At 34.0% G+C, this 17,780-nt stretch overlaps 1 protein-coding gene across 1 annotated transcript in view; it reads left to right on the forward strand.

Annotated features, from left to right (window-relative positions):
• Positions 1 to 17,780, forward strand: part of LOC121872246 (transmembrane protein 184B-like) — a 58,372-nt gene that overhangs the window by 25,809 nt on the left and 14,783 nt on the right. The window contains exon 9 of the mRNA XM_042374912.1: positions 8,243 to 8,492. Within this exon, the coding sequence (XP_042230846.1) occupies positions 8,243 to 8,466 (224 nt within the window). The 3' untranslated portion in view covers positions 8,467 to 8,492. The remainder of the gene's footprint in view (positions 1 to 8,242; positions 8,493 to 17,780) is intronic.

Here is a 17,780-nt window from a genome sequence, read left to right on the forward strand (position 1 = left end):
ATATATCAGTGTGTCAAAGTAAAAATGTAACTCTTTATAAGTAAAGTGATGCAAATTAGCTCTTTTTTTGTGTATGATGGTATTTTTAGGTCAGTGGAGCTATTAGTTGAATACAGTAGTAAAATATGTGCGTTGAGGATGTCTTTGACGTTTATTGTGAGTACTGTATTGTATAATAATATTTTCCTCCTCAGACAATTTCTGACCTTTTGATTTGTCTTTATACTAATAAATAATAATATTTTGAAAATACCGTGATGTCTGTAGTCTATACGTGCAATAAGAATTGAGGCTTATTTCTTTCTTGGAAAGTTCTCCACTTGTTCTGTTTAGGGTTTAAAGTCTTCATCACCATCATCTTATTTTTTATGTACAGTATTTGTGTTTCATATTATTTTTATGTACAGTATATAATATTCATTACAGTGGGCCACACGTACCTGTATGCAAGCACCAGTGCTAGTGATTGTTTTGCTAGCCTTTCACAAGAAACAGTAGAAAACGACTTCTCGGTTACATATCATGTGATGGTTCTCGGGATGCTTAGCAAGACTACTGCCAATAACTGCATGAACACTGACTGACAATATTCTTATTGTGTTGTTTACAGGATTTAGCTACTCCAACATAGAAGAGTGCTCATTATAAATCATCTACAGTATATCAGCTCATGCCATCTCCCACCAATCTGCTGTAGCATTTTCTAACGAGAAATAACAAGATTAAAACTTGGCATGGATTGCAGTAATCAATTTATTCAAAGTAGAGGAAATGATTCCATGCTTGCCTTCCCTGGCTATGGGATTGAGCTCAATAACTTGGTGATGCAGAGGCAGCACAAAGAATTATGATAAAATCCTTGCTACAGCATTATGAAAATTTTTATTACGTAATACAAAATTCGTTGAAAAGTACTAGTTGTCCATAAGATAACATTGGGTATAACACAGTACTACCTAAGATGGGGGGGAGATAGCATTAACATACAGTAATACCCCGATTTACGCGGTCAATTGAACCCGCGGAGTAGCACGTAAAACGAGAAACGCGTAAATGGAATAACAGAACATATGGGATTAATTGAAATAGAGACTGGGCCGACTCCCAAACTCCACATTTTCAGACACAATACCTACGTTGTAGTAAAAATAACATCTTAATTTTATGATGGTATGCACACACAATTAATAATTAAGAGAAATATCAATAATATTAGGTTTTTTAACACTTACATTAGTAGAAAAGATGGCTGGGCACACGGGGATGGGGGGTTGGTTCTGAGGCAGAGGGCAGATTATTGGCCCTCACCTGTATCACTTGTATCAATTGTATCACTATCCACCACAGAGGCTTGCAGGGCCTCTTTGTCAAAGTCCGTATAAGTCCATATCCTCAATATCACTACTGTATCACTGACTGGGGCTGGCTTTGGTGGGTGGCGGGTGAAGAACTCAGTAATGTTTTGATGACTGGGCGACCTTGTGCGCACCCTGCCCGCGCCGCTTCCCGCGGAGTAAATTAACCACGGAAATCGGGCATCCCGGTTCTGGCAAGGTACCGCGTAAATGACCAAACACGTAAACGAGAACCGCATAAATCGAGGTTCAACTGTATATGGAGTTTGCTTTTAATATTCAGTCCTTTTATAGATTACTTTTCATAACATCACAGTTTGGAAGTAGTACTGTACTATGCAGAAAGTATCCAAATACACTACAGTAAAAACCTCGATTAACTGCCCACACATGGGGGGAAGGGGCCGACGGATAATCCAAAAGGTCGGTTAATAGTAAATAAAGTCTACGAAAATAAAACATACCTTTTTAAAGTACCTATAGCTAACCTACCTCATTTAAGTCCCTCTATTCATTTTTGTTCATTTGCTATTCATATTCCAATAGCATTTGCTTTAAAACATTAACCACTTTAGTAAATAAATATGAACCTGCACAGAAACCGTGAATAAAAAAAGGAAGTCAAAGAACATATGGCATCACGAAAATTGTGACCAAGTCCCAGGTTGCTGATCTGACTTCTGCCTCATTTACACACAGTTGCAGGGTCTCAATTGTTTCTCTTACTATTGACAACACAACATAAATATAATGTTTCTCACTCTTGATCTTTTTTTCATTTTTGCATTTCTTTATGATTCTTTATTATTATTATTATTATTATTATTATTATTACATTTTCGCCTCCCCAGGCCCCGATGTGGGTCAGTGACCTGTGGTAATCCCCGTTAAAAAAAAAATAATAATAATAATAGGTGTCCGGGATAGGCGGTTAATCCGAAAGTCGATTAATCGAGGTTTTACTGTATGTGTTTATCCACTTGATTCTCATAAGTAATAGTAAATTAAGCAGTAGTAATATAAGGGAAACCAGGATAACCTGGTTAAGTTCATCATATCTATGGTTACAAGTACAGTACTGTATTTGATTATTTGAATAGTTCTGTTCATAAGATTAATCTGTGATTTTGTTCCGGCAATATTATCTTTCTTTCTTTTTTTCACTTTGTTTAGTCTCTTACTTCATATAGAGATACTATATATATATATATATATATATATATATATATATATATATATATGGTTTATGAAAATTTAAGGATTCGGAAAGCCTCCCACAAGTAAGGATGTTATACCAAACCACTGAGCGTACTGTATAAGGAAGTGGTAGGATCCAACTTCCTCTGCCAAAGCTTGAGGTTCTACTTTTGCAATATTATCAATGGATTTCTGTCTCACCTCCATCAATGCTTCCCATATTTTAACAACCTGAAATCTGACAACTTCTGTGCTTTCCCGTCTCATTTCACTCCATGACTTCAAAGTCACATTAAGCTATTTGTTCAAAATAGTCCATCACTGTGTTGCTGCTGAGAAACAAGTAAAGTGCTTCTGAACATACCAAAATAATCAATGGCATCAGCTGAAGATTTTTCAGCAGCATCAACCATCAGATTTACCATAATGTGTGTATGCTCCACAAGGCTTTTCATACATAATCATATATTTTATTACACAAGTTTTATGACCAAAATTTTTGGGGGGGAAAAGTAGGGAGTTCACTTTAATGTAAATACATTGTACTACTGTCTTAAAACATGAAAGACAATAAGTATCGTAGCCTACAAGTCTTCTGTTTTGGTACAGTACGTATTTGTTAGTTTCTTGCTCCTGCAGTGATAATAATACTTAACCTGTATCTTGTGTGCCTGATACAGTATATATGTTTACCTTAGTTACTGCAGCTAACAATTATTACAGACAAGACAACTACCCTTCCCTGGCAGCTATATTTTCTCCCTAACCTAAAACATAAACATTTCATCATCAATACAACAAACAATTGAACAGCATGAATTGGTCTCTCAGAACCTACCATAAGCAATGAAATATCATAATCCACAAAAATAATTTTAAGGTTCAGTAATACACTTGAGTATCAGAAATAAAAAATGCATGGGACTGAGAGGGATTCAGAATGTAGATATTTTCGGAAATTAGAAGAATCTTTTCCAAGAACCCATGTCCTTTATTTTCAGTCAAATTCCTCAATATTAATTCAATAAAATATGGCCTGTGATCACTCACTGGAATAGGATGCATACATGAATGCCACTGCAAATGGCAATAGATATATATTAAGATGGAAAAATACATACAGTAATGTACTGCATTTAACAATTATTAGCCCAAATATTGCATAAATTTTCTATTTAATGTGATACAGCATTGAAAGTTGTATACAGTAGAAGTAAAAAAATACGGACTGCTTGGGGATTGGGTCGGTCCGGATTTTCGGATTTTCCAGATTCTCAGGCAGTACTTTTAAAATTCAGATTTCAGGAGAAATAAAGAAGAGATGAACAGGTACATTTTGATAGTTTATTCATTAGCAAATATAGCATGCTTCATTTATCAAAACAAGCAGTTTTAAAGATAAAGCTGTGAATTCTAAAATTTTATTCTTTGCTTTTTTTATATCATAAATTGTAGACTTTCCAATGTCGTTTGTTGTCGCTGTGCAGCTGTGGCGCTCACGCATGCACACATACAGTACACACAAAAGCCAGCTAAAAAAAAATCGAGTTTGAGTTTTCGAAAAGTCCGGTTTCTCGGGTGGTCCGGATTTTTGGACTTTTACTGTATATGATATTACTAAATTTGTATTGTCTGCTTAGATAGGCAATAGGACTGCCTGTTGCACAATATTTTCAACTCATATGTTGTCACTGGTTTCATTATTGCATTAATGTCATCTTCACTAAGCTCACTTTTGGTATTTACGGTAGGTGCACTCGCCTGTGTGTGTTCATGCGTACATGCTCGACAAATTGTCGGAACAGCATTGCTCTCTCTCTTCTCTTTCCATGAACCACAAGATTTGTTGAGTTGCCAATCTGAAGCAGTCACTAAGTTTACCCATAGTTGCCAATTGAAGGGGAGCTTGGCAAGTGAGGGGATGGCGGTACAGTGGGGTAACGTTGGTAACCCCAGCAATGTTACAGTTGTCAGCTATTTCATTAAGATGCTAAAGATATGTTATAAATTGTTAATACAGTGGGGTATGCTATAACGAATCTAATTGGCTCCAGAACCTCGTTCGTTATAGCATTCGTTCGTTATAGGGTTAATCCGTTCCAGGCCCCCAAATACAACCACTTAACACTGAAAAAATTCTGTGGAAAATGTAAAAAATACGGTACTTTATCTTAACTTAGTGTTGTTCAGCATGCAGGACAGGAGGCAGAAGGGGAGGGGGGAGGAGAGAATTATGGAGAAGAGGTGGAAGGAGAGGAGTCATTCTTCCTAGCCCTCTTTGGTGACTGTCTCACAGACACTTTGTCTGTAGGTTCTTTTGTTACCTTTGTAAAGAAGGAATCCAGGGTTGGCTGCTTCAACCTTGATTTCTGGACCTTCCAAAAGTAGTTTATAACATTGTCATTAAACACACTGATGGCCTTTTGCACAGAACCAACATCAGGATGATAATCCTCAGCATGTTTGGACGGTTTGCTCCAGCAAAAGAACGCATCCTTGAGATCTTTGGCTGGAATGATGCGGCTTTCCTCCTTGTCCTCCTCCTCCCCTGACTCCTCAGAAGTTAAGCTCTGCTTCAGTGTCTCGTTTTGTTCTTTGTGAAGCTCAAGCAGCTCCTCAGTGGACAGTTCCTTACTGTGCTCTTCCACCAACTCCTCAACATCATCACCATCCACTTCTAGGCCCATGGAATTGCCCAGACACAATTTCATGAATAACAGCCTCTTCTTCTAACTCTTCGAAGCCTTCAAAGTCTCTTTGAAGGACACATTCAGGCCACAATGGCCTCCAAGCAGCACAAAGACACCTCACAGTAACCTCTTTCCAGGCTGAGGTAATTAAAAAAACAGCGTCTGCTATATTGAAGTGACTCTTCCAAAATTCCTCCAAGCTAACATCACTGGAAGAAGTGGACGCAAAACATTTTCTAAACAGTGCCTTTGTGTACAGCTTCTTAAAGTTAGAAATTACCTGTTGATCCATGGGCTGGATGAGAGGTGTTGTGTTGGGTGGCAAGAAGTGCACAGTGATGAAGTTGAACTCCTGGCAATTCAACCATCAAATTAGGAGGGTGGGCTGGTGCATTGTCCATCACCAACAAAGCTTTCAGTGGAAGATTATTCTCCCTGAGGTATTCCCGAACACTGGGTCCAAACACCTCAATCACCCACTCAGAGAATAAATTCCTGGTCACCCAAGCCTTAAATATTAAAATGATTTGCAGAATCTACGCTTCAGTAACAGTAATGCACCGGTACCTATTCCCACAGTAATGTTTTCGTAAAAGTTGATAATGTGTTCTGAGACGGAGTGGGGAGGGTATCAGACGCCTCCATAGCCAAGCACTTGCTTTTAATTGTTGTTGTAGAGGTGCATTTTCTTCCAGATATGGCATTATTAAACTTAACATATTACTGTATATTCATGAATATTACTGATGAACATCAACTTCACATTAAAACTAAAAACATCCTCTCGGAAATACTCTGAACATGTTATGGAGCATTAAAAACTGCAGACAGTCTGGGGGCATGGCAAACCTAAGGCCCAGCCATAGTCTTGGCCTGTTTATTTTAATTTGCATTGCCAGGTTGAGAGTATGAACAGCGGTGTTAATAAGCATTTTATTTATATTTGTAATATGCTAATTATACTATGGACTAACAGAATGTCAAGAATGTGTGTGGGTTGGGGTGGGCTATATTGGTGTTTATGTGGAGAGGAGTGTAGTAGGTGAGAGCGGGAGGGGAAGTGTTGCTAAGGGTAGGCACAGGTAGTATCCCCAGCTGGGCTGGATTGCACTGGCGAGGCTTGAGGGTGGCCACATGTGAATCAGCCAGCTTCTGCAAATGGCAAAACTCTCATTTAGGTATTCCCAAATGGTTTTAGCTGCATATTTTCTTCTCGATGGTACAGGTATTTTACTAATGTTTTTAATGTGTTAGGTAGCAAATTACAGTAAGGTACTATATCATTAGTTAGGTAGGTTTTTTGTTTGTGAACTGATTTCATGTTTTTTTTGGGTGGTATGATATTGGGGTTTTCTTGTCATTGGGGAACTGAACCCATTTTTTTCCACATGTTATTCACTATACTGTACAGTATATACTGTATATATATATATATATATATATATATATATATATATATATATATATATATATATATATATATATATATATATACATGAAAACGTGGATAAGATAAATCTTGATAAAATCACGGGAAAAGGAAACAAACCTTACCTTTAAGTCTTTATTCAAGACATCTTCAGAGGCAACCTCAAGATGCAAAATATATATATATATATATATATATATATATATATATATATATATATATATATATATATATATATATATATATATATATATATATATATATATATATATATATATATATATATATATATATGTAAGTAGTATATATATAATTTTTTTTTTTTAATTTCCGTAAACATGGTCACTCTGGTGGTGGAGGGGAGAAATAATATGCCGACTGATGGGTTAAGGAGAAATGAGTTACATCTAAGGCAGCGTGTCCTTATGTATTACTGTACATTATAGTACTGGTAAATCCTCATCCTAAATTATCCAGGTGTAGCCATGTTCACTCGGGAAATGTGTCGTGTTTTTCAGTGGGTGTGTGTCTTGTACTTAATCATTTTTATTTCATCCTAAACTCAACAAACAATTTGTTATTACTCTCCTAGAAACTAAATTATTGATGTTAAGAATTATCATCTGCCAGAGCATGATGTGTTACTGTATATCAGATCTGCTGAAAACTAATATTCCCTGTCACACAGTCCAGTACTTCATATATTAATTGAATACGTACATTTTAACAGTTGAATATACTGTACTGTACTGTGGGCTGTGAATTATCATGTCATTGAAATAATTTTAATTTTAATAATCAGAAATCAGGTTGAACAAAAGTGCAAAACATGAAAAATTTACAAATTACGGTAGTACTGTACTGTACTTCATATATTATAAAAACAGTACAAATACTGTACCTGTATATGTCCATAGACATAAATGTGTTTCTGTATTACTGTTTATGTAACAATGAAATAACATTATTCTTCCATTTACATTTGCATGATGTCTAATGAATGTACAATATTTGTGAGTACGGGTAATTAATATTTGTATTACGTATTCAAAAAAAATTATATATACTGTATAGTATACCTGTACATCTTATTCCTGACATATGAGTCTGGATGCATACTTATCATGTGTGGCCCTGTGTGATGAATTGTACTTGTTTTTTTGTTTTTTTCTTTTTCAATTTTGGCCTGTTTGTCTAGTATTGCATGCTTTGTTGGGCTTGTAGTTTATCTCAGTGCTTGCTTGTGCATTTGGCAAAGTATATCTGTTATTATTGTATGAAATGCATTTACCAATATTCCCTTGTTTATGTTATTGCAATTCAATTATCATTTTCAAAATTAAGAGGCATGAATTTTTTAGTAAATCAATCAGCATGGCTTGATAAGTAACATTTGATTTGTTTATTCCATTTTTCTTGTAATCAATTCCATGCCTTTTTAATATTTTCCTCATTTTGATATCTGCCTCTACATCATGCAGCAGCACTTGAAATTATTAAAAAAATTTATCCCCTACATTACTTGTTACATTAGAGAATATTCCCTGATTTCTTAATTTAATTTGTCACAGGAGGAACTACTAGAGATTCAGGCCACACTGCAGTGAGCACATATGATGCCGATGAAGCTCCACGGTCTAATGGAAGCAACGGAATGAATGGAATTGGGGGAATTGGAAATGGAAATGGAGGATTAGGTGGAAGAGGAACCCAAAATGGTGGACGGAATGGCAATGGACGGGCAGCATATAATGAGAAGACCATGTTGTTGAGTTCTGACGATGAATTTCAGTGAGAAAAAGGCTGAAGTGCAGCAGTGAGGTGAGACTACAATATTGTATATTATTATGTTTAGTGCAAGGGCAGGATTTCAAGGTAAAGTTGAAAGATTTAGAACTGCAGATAGAATACTCTAGTTTCAGTTTTTTATTGATTGTGATGTTTTTATTTTATTTATTATTATTTTTTCCCGATATTGACCATCAGTTCTGAGGTGTGGAAAATCTGCTTGTATTTTCTTTTATAGTGTGTATTGTTTCCCATATAACAGGAGTTTTCTTTCAGTCTCCAGATGCTGTATTTTGTCCTTCAGTAAATCTAAAGCTCTGTAATAGTGCTTGGGAAGAGATAGAAATGGATTTAGAATAGGCAAGCACAGATACTTGTTTCTTATTTCAGTTTCGTATACTATACAGTTAGTTGTTATTGGGGTAGTTGGTATAAAACTTCAGTCACATCAAATGGTGGCAGTACAGTACAGTATTGATTTCTTGTTCTGTAATTCTTACTAAAAAAAAATAAATAATATTTCGTACTGTACTTGAAAAGGTAATTGTAACATACCAGTGTGATAATATATCGTACAGATATACCCCCAATAACCGATGCATATAGGGACTGTGAAAAGTCGTTGGTTAGTGAATCGGCGGTTATTGAAGCAATTAATCCCATAAGAATATAACAAATTTGGGTGGTTAGGGACTGGCCGGCCACCCCCTAAAAACTCACCATCTACCCTTGATATATCTCTGTCATGCTCACTGTCAAGCAAGAAAATAAAGCAGATATATAAAGCAAGCATAATAAGCATTAAATAAGGAATGTAAAGCATAAATTGAGACTTATTTACCTGTGTTGAGGATGGTAGAGACGGTGTAAGGTGGCAAGTTCAAGTCTCTACCAATCTTTGCTGGTCCATCACCAATCTTATTATGTCTTGTTTTGCCTTGTCACAGTACATCAGGGACAGCACAAGAGGAAATATCACTGGGGCACTTAGGCAAAATTGCATGACACTCAAAGTCAGAAATGATGAAAAAACATGAAGTCTGAGACACGTGGTAAATGTAAACAAGTGTAGAGAGGCGGGAATGAGTCAGAGGCAGCGTGCAGAGCTCTCTTGTGGCAATAATTTGCACCATGCCACCGCCTGCCAAATTCAAAACAGCTCTGCCATTCCTCCCCCAATCATCGGATCAACGGGGTATTTGCAAAACTTGTGGGGTATTTCCCCAATATGTAATCATCGTTTATGCAAAGAGGATGTTAATTAGACTTGAGTTTTTGGAGCATACCTGTATTGCTTTTTTGTTTATAATGATGGTGCACATTTGTACCTTGATGTGGTGCATATAACAAAATTCGTTCTGAACTTGTGTAAAAAATTACAAGTACATGTAACCTTGCTACGAGGTGTTTGCATAATTCAAAATGAAATGAGTTCATACATATAAAATATGTAGAAACACAGGATATAAAGGTAGAATGGAAAGGTTGGGGGGAAGCATAAAATAAGCTAAGGTACAAAAAAAGATTGGAGAAATTTGATGACATGCTAAGCAAAGAAAAGGAATATTTCAATGACACTAACAACAAATGGGAGGAATTTACATTTAGAAGGAAATTGCTAGTGAGAGGGATGTGCATGGTGGAACACAAAAAAGCGGTGTGTGAAATTAGGTTTTTTTAAACAAATGATGTAGAGTAAAATTTTCTTTCTTAAGAAAAATACAATTTGCTTAATTACTTAAGTACTTTAAACATAGAATATGTAAAATTGCCAAAATATCATAATACATTTCTGTACCTATGTCCTTCATTGGAATCAAGTGTATTTTTTTTTTCCTTACAGGGATTAGCCCACCCAGGCACAGGTCACTGACCCACATCGGGGCCTTGGGGGTGAAAATGTAATAATAATAATAATAATAAAGAACCATAAAGAAATACAAAAAGAAAAAAAGATCAAGAGTGAGAAACAATATTCTGTATGAATGTTGTGTTGTCAATAGTAAGAGAAACAATTGAGACCTGCAATTGTGTGTAAATGAGGCAGAAAATTGGATCAGCAATTTGGGACTTGGTCACAATTTTCATGATGCCATATGGCAGCAGGGTCCACCATTAGAAAATACATTAGCTTGAAAACAAGAAATTATTGTACAGAGTATACTGTACAGTGAACCCTCACTTTACGCGGTCAATTGAACCCACGGCAGCCCGCGTAAAGTGAGAAACGCGTAAAGTGAACAACATAACATATGGGATTAATTGAAATAGAGACCGGGCCAACCCCCAAGCTCCACTTTTTCAGACACAATACCTACGTTGTAGTAAAAATAACTTCTTAATTTTATGATGGTACACGCACACAATTAATATTTAAGAGAAATAGAGAAATACAGTCACCAAGTTAATGTCCATTCAAATACAGTGACCCCTCGGTTAACGAACTCAATCCGTTCCAGAAGGTCGTTCGTTAACCGAAAAGTTCGTTAACCGAAACCATTGTTTCAATGGGTTTTTGGGTAATTGGTTCCAGCTCACCGAAAATTTCCTAAATTCAACAAAAATGGTAGAAAAGTTCACTTACTTTGAGGTGTGTATGTAGAAGGCTCCTGGATGATGATGATGATGATGGGAATTACAATGGGGGTGGAGGAGAAGGAAGAAGAGAAGGCATTGGGGTGGAAGAGAAGTCACCCCATGGCACCATTTCACCCATAAAATTTTAGTTCTCTTGGTGTATTTCAAGATTATTTTCTTTAAATCAACACTGTACTGCATTATATATTGTCAATATGTAAAATATATTTCAAAATGACCAATAATTTGCTTGGAAACACAGAAAAAAGCGTTTAGTTGAAGAGAGTCTCAAGCAAGATGTTACCTCCAGTGAAAACAGAGAGACTAACGCCTGTTTGCTGTGTTAAGAGGCTGGATGCTGCGCTTTAAACTAGTCACTTTACCTTCAATTATGTTCAATAATTGTTAAAATGACTAAAAAATTGAATATTAAACTTTTAAAATTATTGAATAGTATAAACTTCTTGATATTTACTAAAATAGTTAGGAATTTAAGCCCTAGAACCGATTAATGTATTGGCGGACTGATACTTAAGCTGGTTGCCCGGCCAGTGCAAGCGAAAACATGTTGAGGTCGGTTCGTAAGAAATTCGTTAACCGAATTTTTGTTCGTTAACCGAATTGAAGATCCTTATGGAAGGCAGTTCGTTAACCGAAATTTCGTTAACCGAGGCGTTCGTTAAACGAGGGGTCACTGTAATGGACTTAACTCCCTCCCCCTCTTCTCACACACGCTGGCTCTTCCCTCTCTGAGAAATGATTGGGGGAAAACACTAGATTTTAAGGTATAGTAATAAATAATACCTCAAACTAAAGTTAGGATAATATAATTGACATTGCTGGATTCCTTGTAAGACCAGGAATATTTTGAATATAAATGTCTTATATTTTGCTCAAAAGATAACATATTTACTCAGAGTAAACAAAATACTTACATTAGATCTAAAATTTGTATGTCTAATGCAAAATCTATGATGTTTATATTCAAAATGATCGTCAAATTGTAAGAATTCCAGCAATGTAAATTATATTCTGGCCGGGTAATTTGTATGAATTTTATGAGCTAAAACAAATATCTTCAATAAATAAACAAAATATACTTACCCAAATACTATCTATCGATCAAAATACCCCCCCTCCCCCCCTCTTCCCACCTGCTCCCTGGGTCCCTCCCTCCCTCCCTACCCCTCACACCCACCTTCCCTCCCTACCAGAGAAATGATTGGGTTATAACAGTATATTTACATTTTTAGTAATAAATAATACCTCAGACTAAAGTTAGGATAATATAATTGACATTGCTGGATTCCTTGCAAGACCAGGAATATTTTGAATATACACGTCATATATTTTGCACAAAAGATAACATATTTGCTCAGAGTAAACAAAATACTTGCATTAGATCTAAAATTTGTATGTCTAATGCAAAATCTATGATGCTTATATTCAAAATGATCATCAAATTGTAAGAATTCCAGCAATGTAAATTATATTCTGGCCGGGTAATTTGTATGAATTTTATGAGCTAAAATAAAAATCTTCAGTTAATAAAAAAAAAAATATTCTTCACACGGTAACAGATGGTCGGTCGCCGGTCCCTCCCTCCCTTCCCCCCACCCCCCACCAACGTCCCTACTAGATAAATGTGTGGGAATACCAGACTGTTTACCTTTTTAGTAATAAATAATAAATCAGACTAAAGTTAGGATAATATAATTGACATTGCTGGATTCCTTGTAAGACCAGGAATATTTTGAATATAAATATCATATATTTTGCACAAAAGATAACATATTTACTCAAGAGTAAACATTATATCTAAAATTTGTATGTCTAATGCAAAATCTATGATGTTTATATTCAAAATGATCATCAAATTGTAAGAATTCCAGCAATGTAAATTATATTCTGGCCGGATAATTTGTATGAATTTTATGAGCTAAATTAAAAAAAATTATACTTCACCGTGTAAAGGGGTACACCCACCGCGGAATGTGAGCATCCTGGGTTCTGGCAGGGCACCGCGTAAACGTGGAAACGCGGAATGTGGGACCGCGTAAAGTGAGAGTTGACTATACAGGTAGTTCTGCTATAACGCGATAGTAGTGTTCTTGTAAAACATCGTGTTATAGAAATTCGTGTAATAGAAATAACAGGGCTTATGGAGAAAATAGGGTTAGGTGCAGATTACTCCAAATCGAAAAAAAATTTCGTAGTTAGCCTAACACAAAGGATAGCACAGTCTAAATAAATGTTACATTCATATCTAATAATGAAATCATACAGTAAATGTTACACTTTACCTTGAAAAAATATGAATATAACTTGATGGGGGATAAGGGTGATGTTGAGGCTGAGGAGTCATGAAACATCAAGCTTTTCTTCAAGTGTTATAGCCTTTCTTTTACAATCACCACCGGAAATGCGATCACCAGAGTGCTTCCCAGAGATATTCTTCTTTTCCATAGTCACAAAATTGGAGAAACAGTAATCAGAATTCACTGAGGACACTTAAAAACTTCACAAGTGTTTCAAACAAAGTGTGGAGTAAACAGAGCGCGCGGGTCTAAAACGCTATGTATTTTGTTTTTCTCTTATTTAAAATTTTACATTTTACATATACTGTACAGGTATACTGTATACATAAATATTACATAAATTATTTCTGCAATTCTTCACAAACAAAACACATAAATCAATTGAACATGTGATGTCGAACGTGAACTGTAAACACTGCATAACCCCGCACCAAGCCACAATGTACAGTACACTTTAAACGCTACTTATTTTGTTTTTCTCTCTTATTTAAAATTTTACAATTTACATATACTGTACAGGTATTTCTTCACAAACAAAACACATAAATCAATTGAACAAGTGATGTCGAACGTGAACTGTAAACATTGAGCCAAGCCACAACACTGTACAGTACACTTTAACACTTTAAACGCTACGTATTTAGTTTTTCTCTTTTATTTAAATTTTTACGATTTACATATATATATTTCATGTAAATCCACAATGAAAACGTGGATAAGATAAAATCACACGGGAAAATGGAAACAACGGAGTACCTTAGCTTTCGTCTTTATTCAGAGGCAACTGGATTACATGGACAGAAAGAGGCTTAAATATACAGGGTGACCTAAAAACATGAGGTCAGCTCATAATGATGACATCCACTAATCCCCACACCAACACACACGTAGAGGAGCTTAAGAGAAGGGTGGTGACGTGACTAGCCAGGTCAGGTCAGAAAAAAGGGACCCACAAAATAACTATCATACATCTAGATCAAAGGTTTTCAAAGCATTTTTAACCTTGGGCCACTGACAAATAAATTTATGTAACATATTATCAGTTTTGAACTGACCATCACTAAGGTTTATTGATTTTAATTCCTTAATCAAACTAGCTTCAACCAGAAGTCTTTCTGTGACACAAGATGATTTGTGGGGATTAGTGGATGTCATCATTATGACCTGACCTCATGTTTTTAGGTCACCCTGTATATTTAAGCCTCTCTCTGTCCATGTAATCCAGTTGCCTCTGAAGATGTCTTGAATAAAGACGAAAGCTAAGGTACTCCGTTGTTTCCATTTTCCCGTGTGATTTTATCAAGATATATATATATATATAAATTACAATTTACATACATACATACATACATATATATATATATATATATATATATATATATATATATATATATATATATATATATATATATATATATATATATATATATATATATATATATATATAATTATTAATTACATATTATTCATAATGTCTTCGGCCCTAAAAACATGAAAGCGTTTGAGTCCCCAGTAGAGATGTCGTTCTCCTATCCACTCCAGGATGTCCGTTTTCTTTTGTGCATGCCGCTCAAGGGACTCAGTATTTCTGTATAATACCAGGATGATAAGGAATTTAGTTGTTGTTTTGTTATTTATATATAATATACTGTAATATAATAAATCTTCTTGCGCAAGTATTTTCTTTAATTTTATATCGTGTTTACATGAAAAAGGAGCTACATTTATGGTGATGCGTAAGGACCAAACTCAGTCATGACGTGACTTCTGTTCATTATTTATATCCTAAATTTACCACTGTAGGTAGTTTCAAAAATTAATGCAGTCATTTACTGAATATTCTTTGCAAAAAATAAATTTTAAATGAATTATTTATAAGAGATAAGTATTATGGATCAGTAAATATACAGATATAAGTACTGACCACCTCCGAACACAGGGCGGCTAAAAGCCTGGCGGTCCTGATCAGGTCTTTCCCTGCTTGTCACTGTGGCAAATGGGGGAGGGGGATGATAATAGCGACTGTGTTTGACTACGGTTATGTTAGACTGGTTTATAATACGTTTTTATTATTTTAATATGCATTAATCTTCATTTTTTTATTCAGCTACCAGCGTAAGTTTCAGTATATATAGTGTAGTGGTGCTGTAGGACCTTGTGGTGGTTTACTGTATGCATAAATGTTACATAAATTATTTCTGTAATTCTTCTAAACCATTTTGCATAAATCAATTGAATATGTGATCAATAGAGAGCGTCGAACTGTAAACACTTTTATTATTATTGATGTAAAGAAAGCCTTGGGTGTAAAACGCTATGTAATTAATTTTTTCTCTTTTATGTAAATTTTACAATTTTTGCTTATAATATATAAATTTATACTGTATACATAAATATTACATACATTATTTCTTAATTGTTCACAAAACAAAACACATAACTCAATTGAACATGTGATGTGAAGCGTGAACTAAACCACAACAACCGTTGAGTGGAATCGCGTTAGAAACAAAAGTTAACGTTTTACAAATATAAGTTCCTCAATTTCATAAATGGCGTTCTGAGCAAATTACGTTGTCAAAACAATTTATAGCAGAACTCTGTATATATATATATATATATATATATATATATATATATATATATATATATATATATATATATATATATATATATATATATATATATATATATATATATATATATATATATATATATATATATATATATATATATATATATATATATATATATATATATATATATATATATATATATATATATATATATATATATTAATATTTCTATAACAATAGCGGTTTTACTGTAAATTGAGAATGCTATATGACTTAAACTCTACAACGAACATTATTTAAATTTTTTTTCCCTAATTTATTGATTTTATTACAAGTATTAATGATATTCTTTATTTCAGGGTTTAGATGCATATATGCACTTTTTTACAATTTTACAATTTTATATTATATTTTTCAGTGTTAAGTGGTTTGTATTTGGGGCTGGAGCAGCGAATCCTATAAGAGCGAATGCTATTCTTGAACAAGGTTCTAGAACCAATTAGATTCGTTATAGCATATATATATATATATATATATATATATATATATATATATATATATATAGTTTAGTAGGTTTTTATGGGTTTTATATATATGAGTGTATATATGTATTTATTAGCATGGATTTTTTTTCATATCGTGGTGAGTGTCGAGAGCTATTTTTATTTTGCCAACACGCTATTTGTTACTGTTTTAGTCTCCTAAATTACCAGGCCAGAATATAATTTACATTGCTGGATCTTATAATTTGGTGATCATTTGAATAAGCATCATATATTTTGCTAAACTTACAATTTTTTTGAATAAAAAGTTTTTACCTTCTCTAGTAACTATATTATCTTTTTTGTGCTAAATATATATGACATTTATGCATGTCAAAAGTTAATTCTGATCTTTTACAAGGAATCAGCAATGTCAATTATATTATCCTAACTTTTAATCTGAATTATTATTTAATATAAATGTTAAAAACTCTCTGAAGGGAGGATTGGTGGGGTGGGGGGAGGGTTGGGACTGACCGATTGGTGGCTAAGAGGGGGAGGCAAGGTGAGGGTACTTTGATTGACAGATAGTTTAAGTGAAGAATATTTTTTTTTTTATTAACTGAAGATATTTGTTTTAGCTCATAAAATTCATACAAATTACCGTCAGAATATAATTTACATTGCAGGAATTCTTAAATTGATGATCATTTTGAATATAAACATCATAGATTTTGGATTAGACATTCAAATTAGATAAAAAGTTTTGTAATATGTTATCTTTGTATAAAAATATATGACATTTGTATTCAAAATATTCCTGGTCTTACAAGGAATCCAGCAATGTCAATTATATTATCCTAACTTTAGTTTGAGGTATTATTATTACTATACCTGGTTTCAAAATTTCTTGGAGGAGAGGAAGAGCTCAGCGAAAGTGTAGTGTGAGAAGAGGGGAGGGAGTTATCCATTATTTGAATGGACATTAACTTACGACTGTATTTCTATTTCTCTAAGTATTAATTGTGTGCATGTACCATCATAAAATTAAGATGTTATTTTACTAGAACATAGGTATTGTGTTGGAAAAGTGATGGGGTCAGTTGTCTCTATTTCATTTAATCCCATATGTTATGCTATTCACTTTCGCTTCCTCACTTTCCGCGGTACCTGTGGGAGTTAATCGCATATAAAGTGAGTTATATATATATATATATATATATATATATATATATATATATATATATATATATATATATATATATATATATATATATATATATATATTTTTATATATATATATATATATATATATATATATATATATATATATATATATATATATATATATATATATATATATATATT

This window comes from Homarus americanus, unplaced genomic scaffold (genome assembly GCF_018991925.1).
Source record: "Homarus americanus isolate GMGI-L3 unplaced genomic scaffold, GMGI_Hamer_2.0 scaffold5589, whole genome shotgun sequence".
In the NCBI taxonomy this organism is placed as follows: Eukaryota; Metazoa; Arthropoda; class Malacostraca; order Decapoda; family Nephropidae; genus Homarus; species Homarus americanus.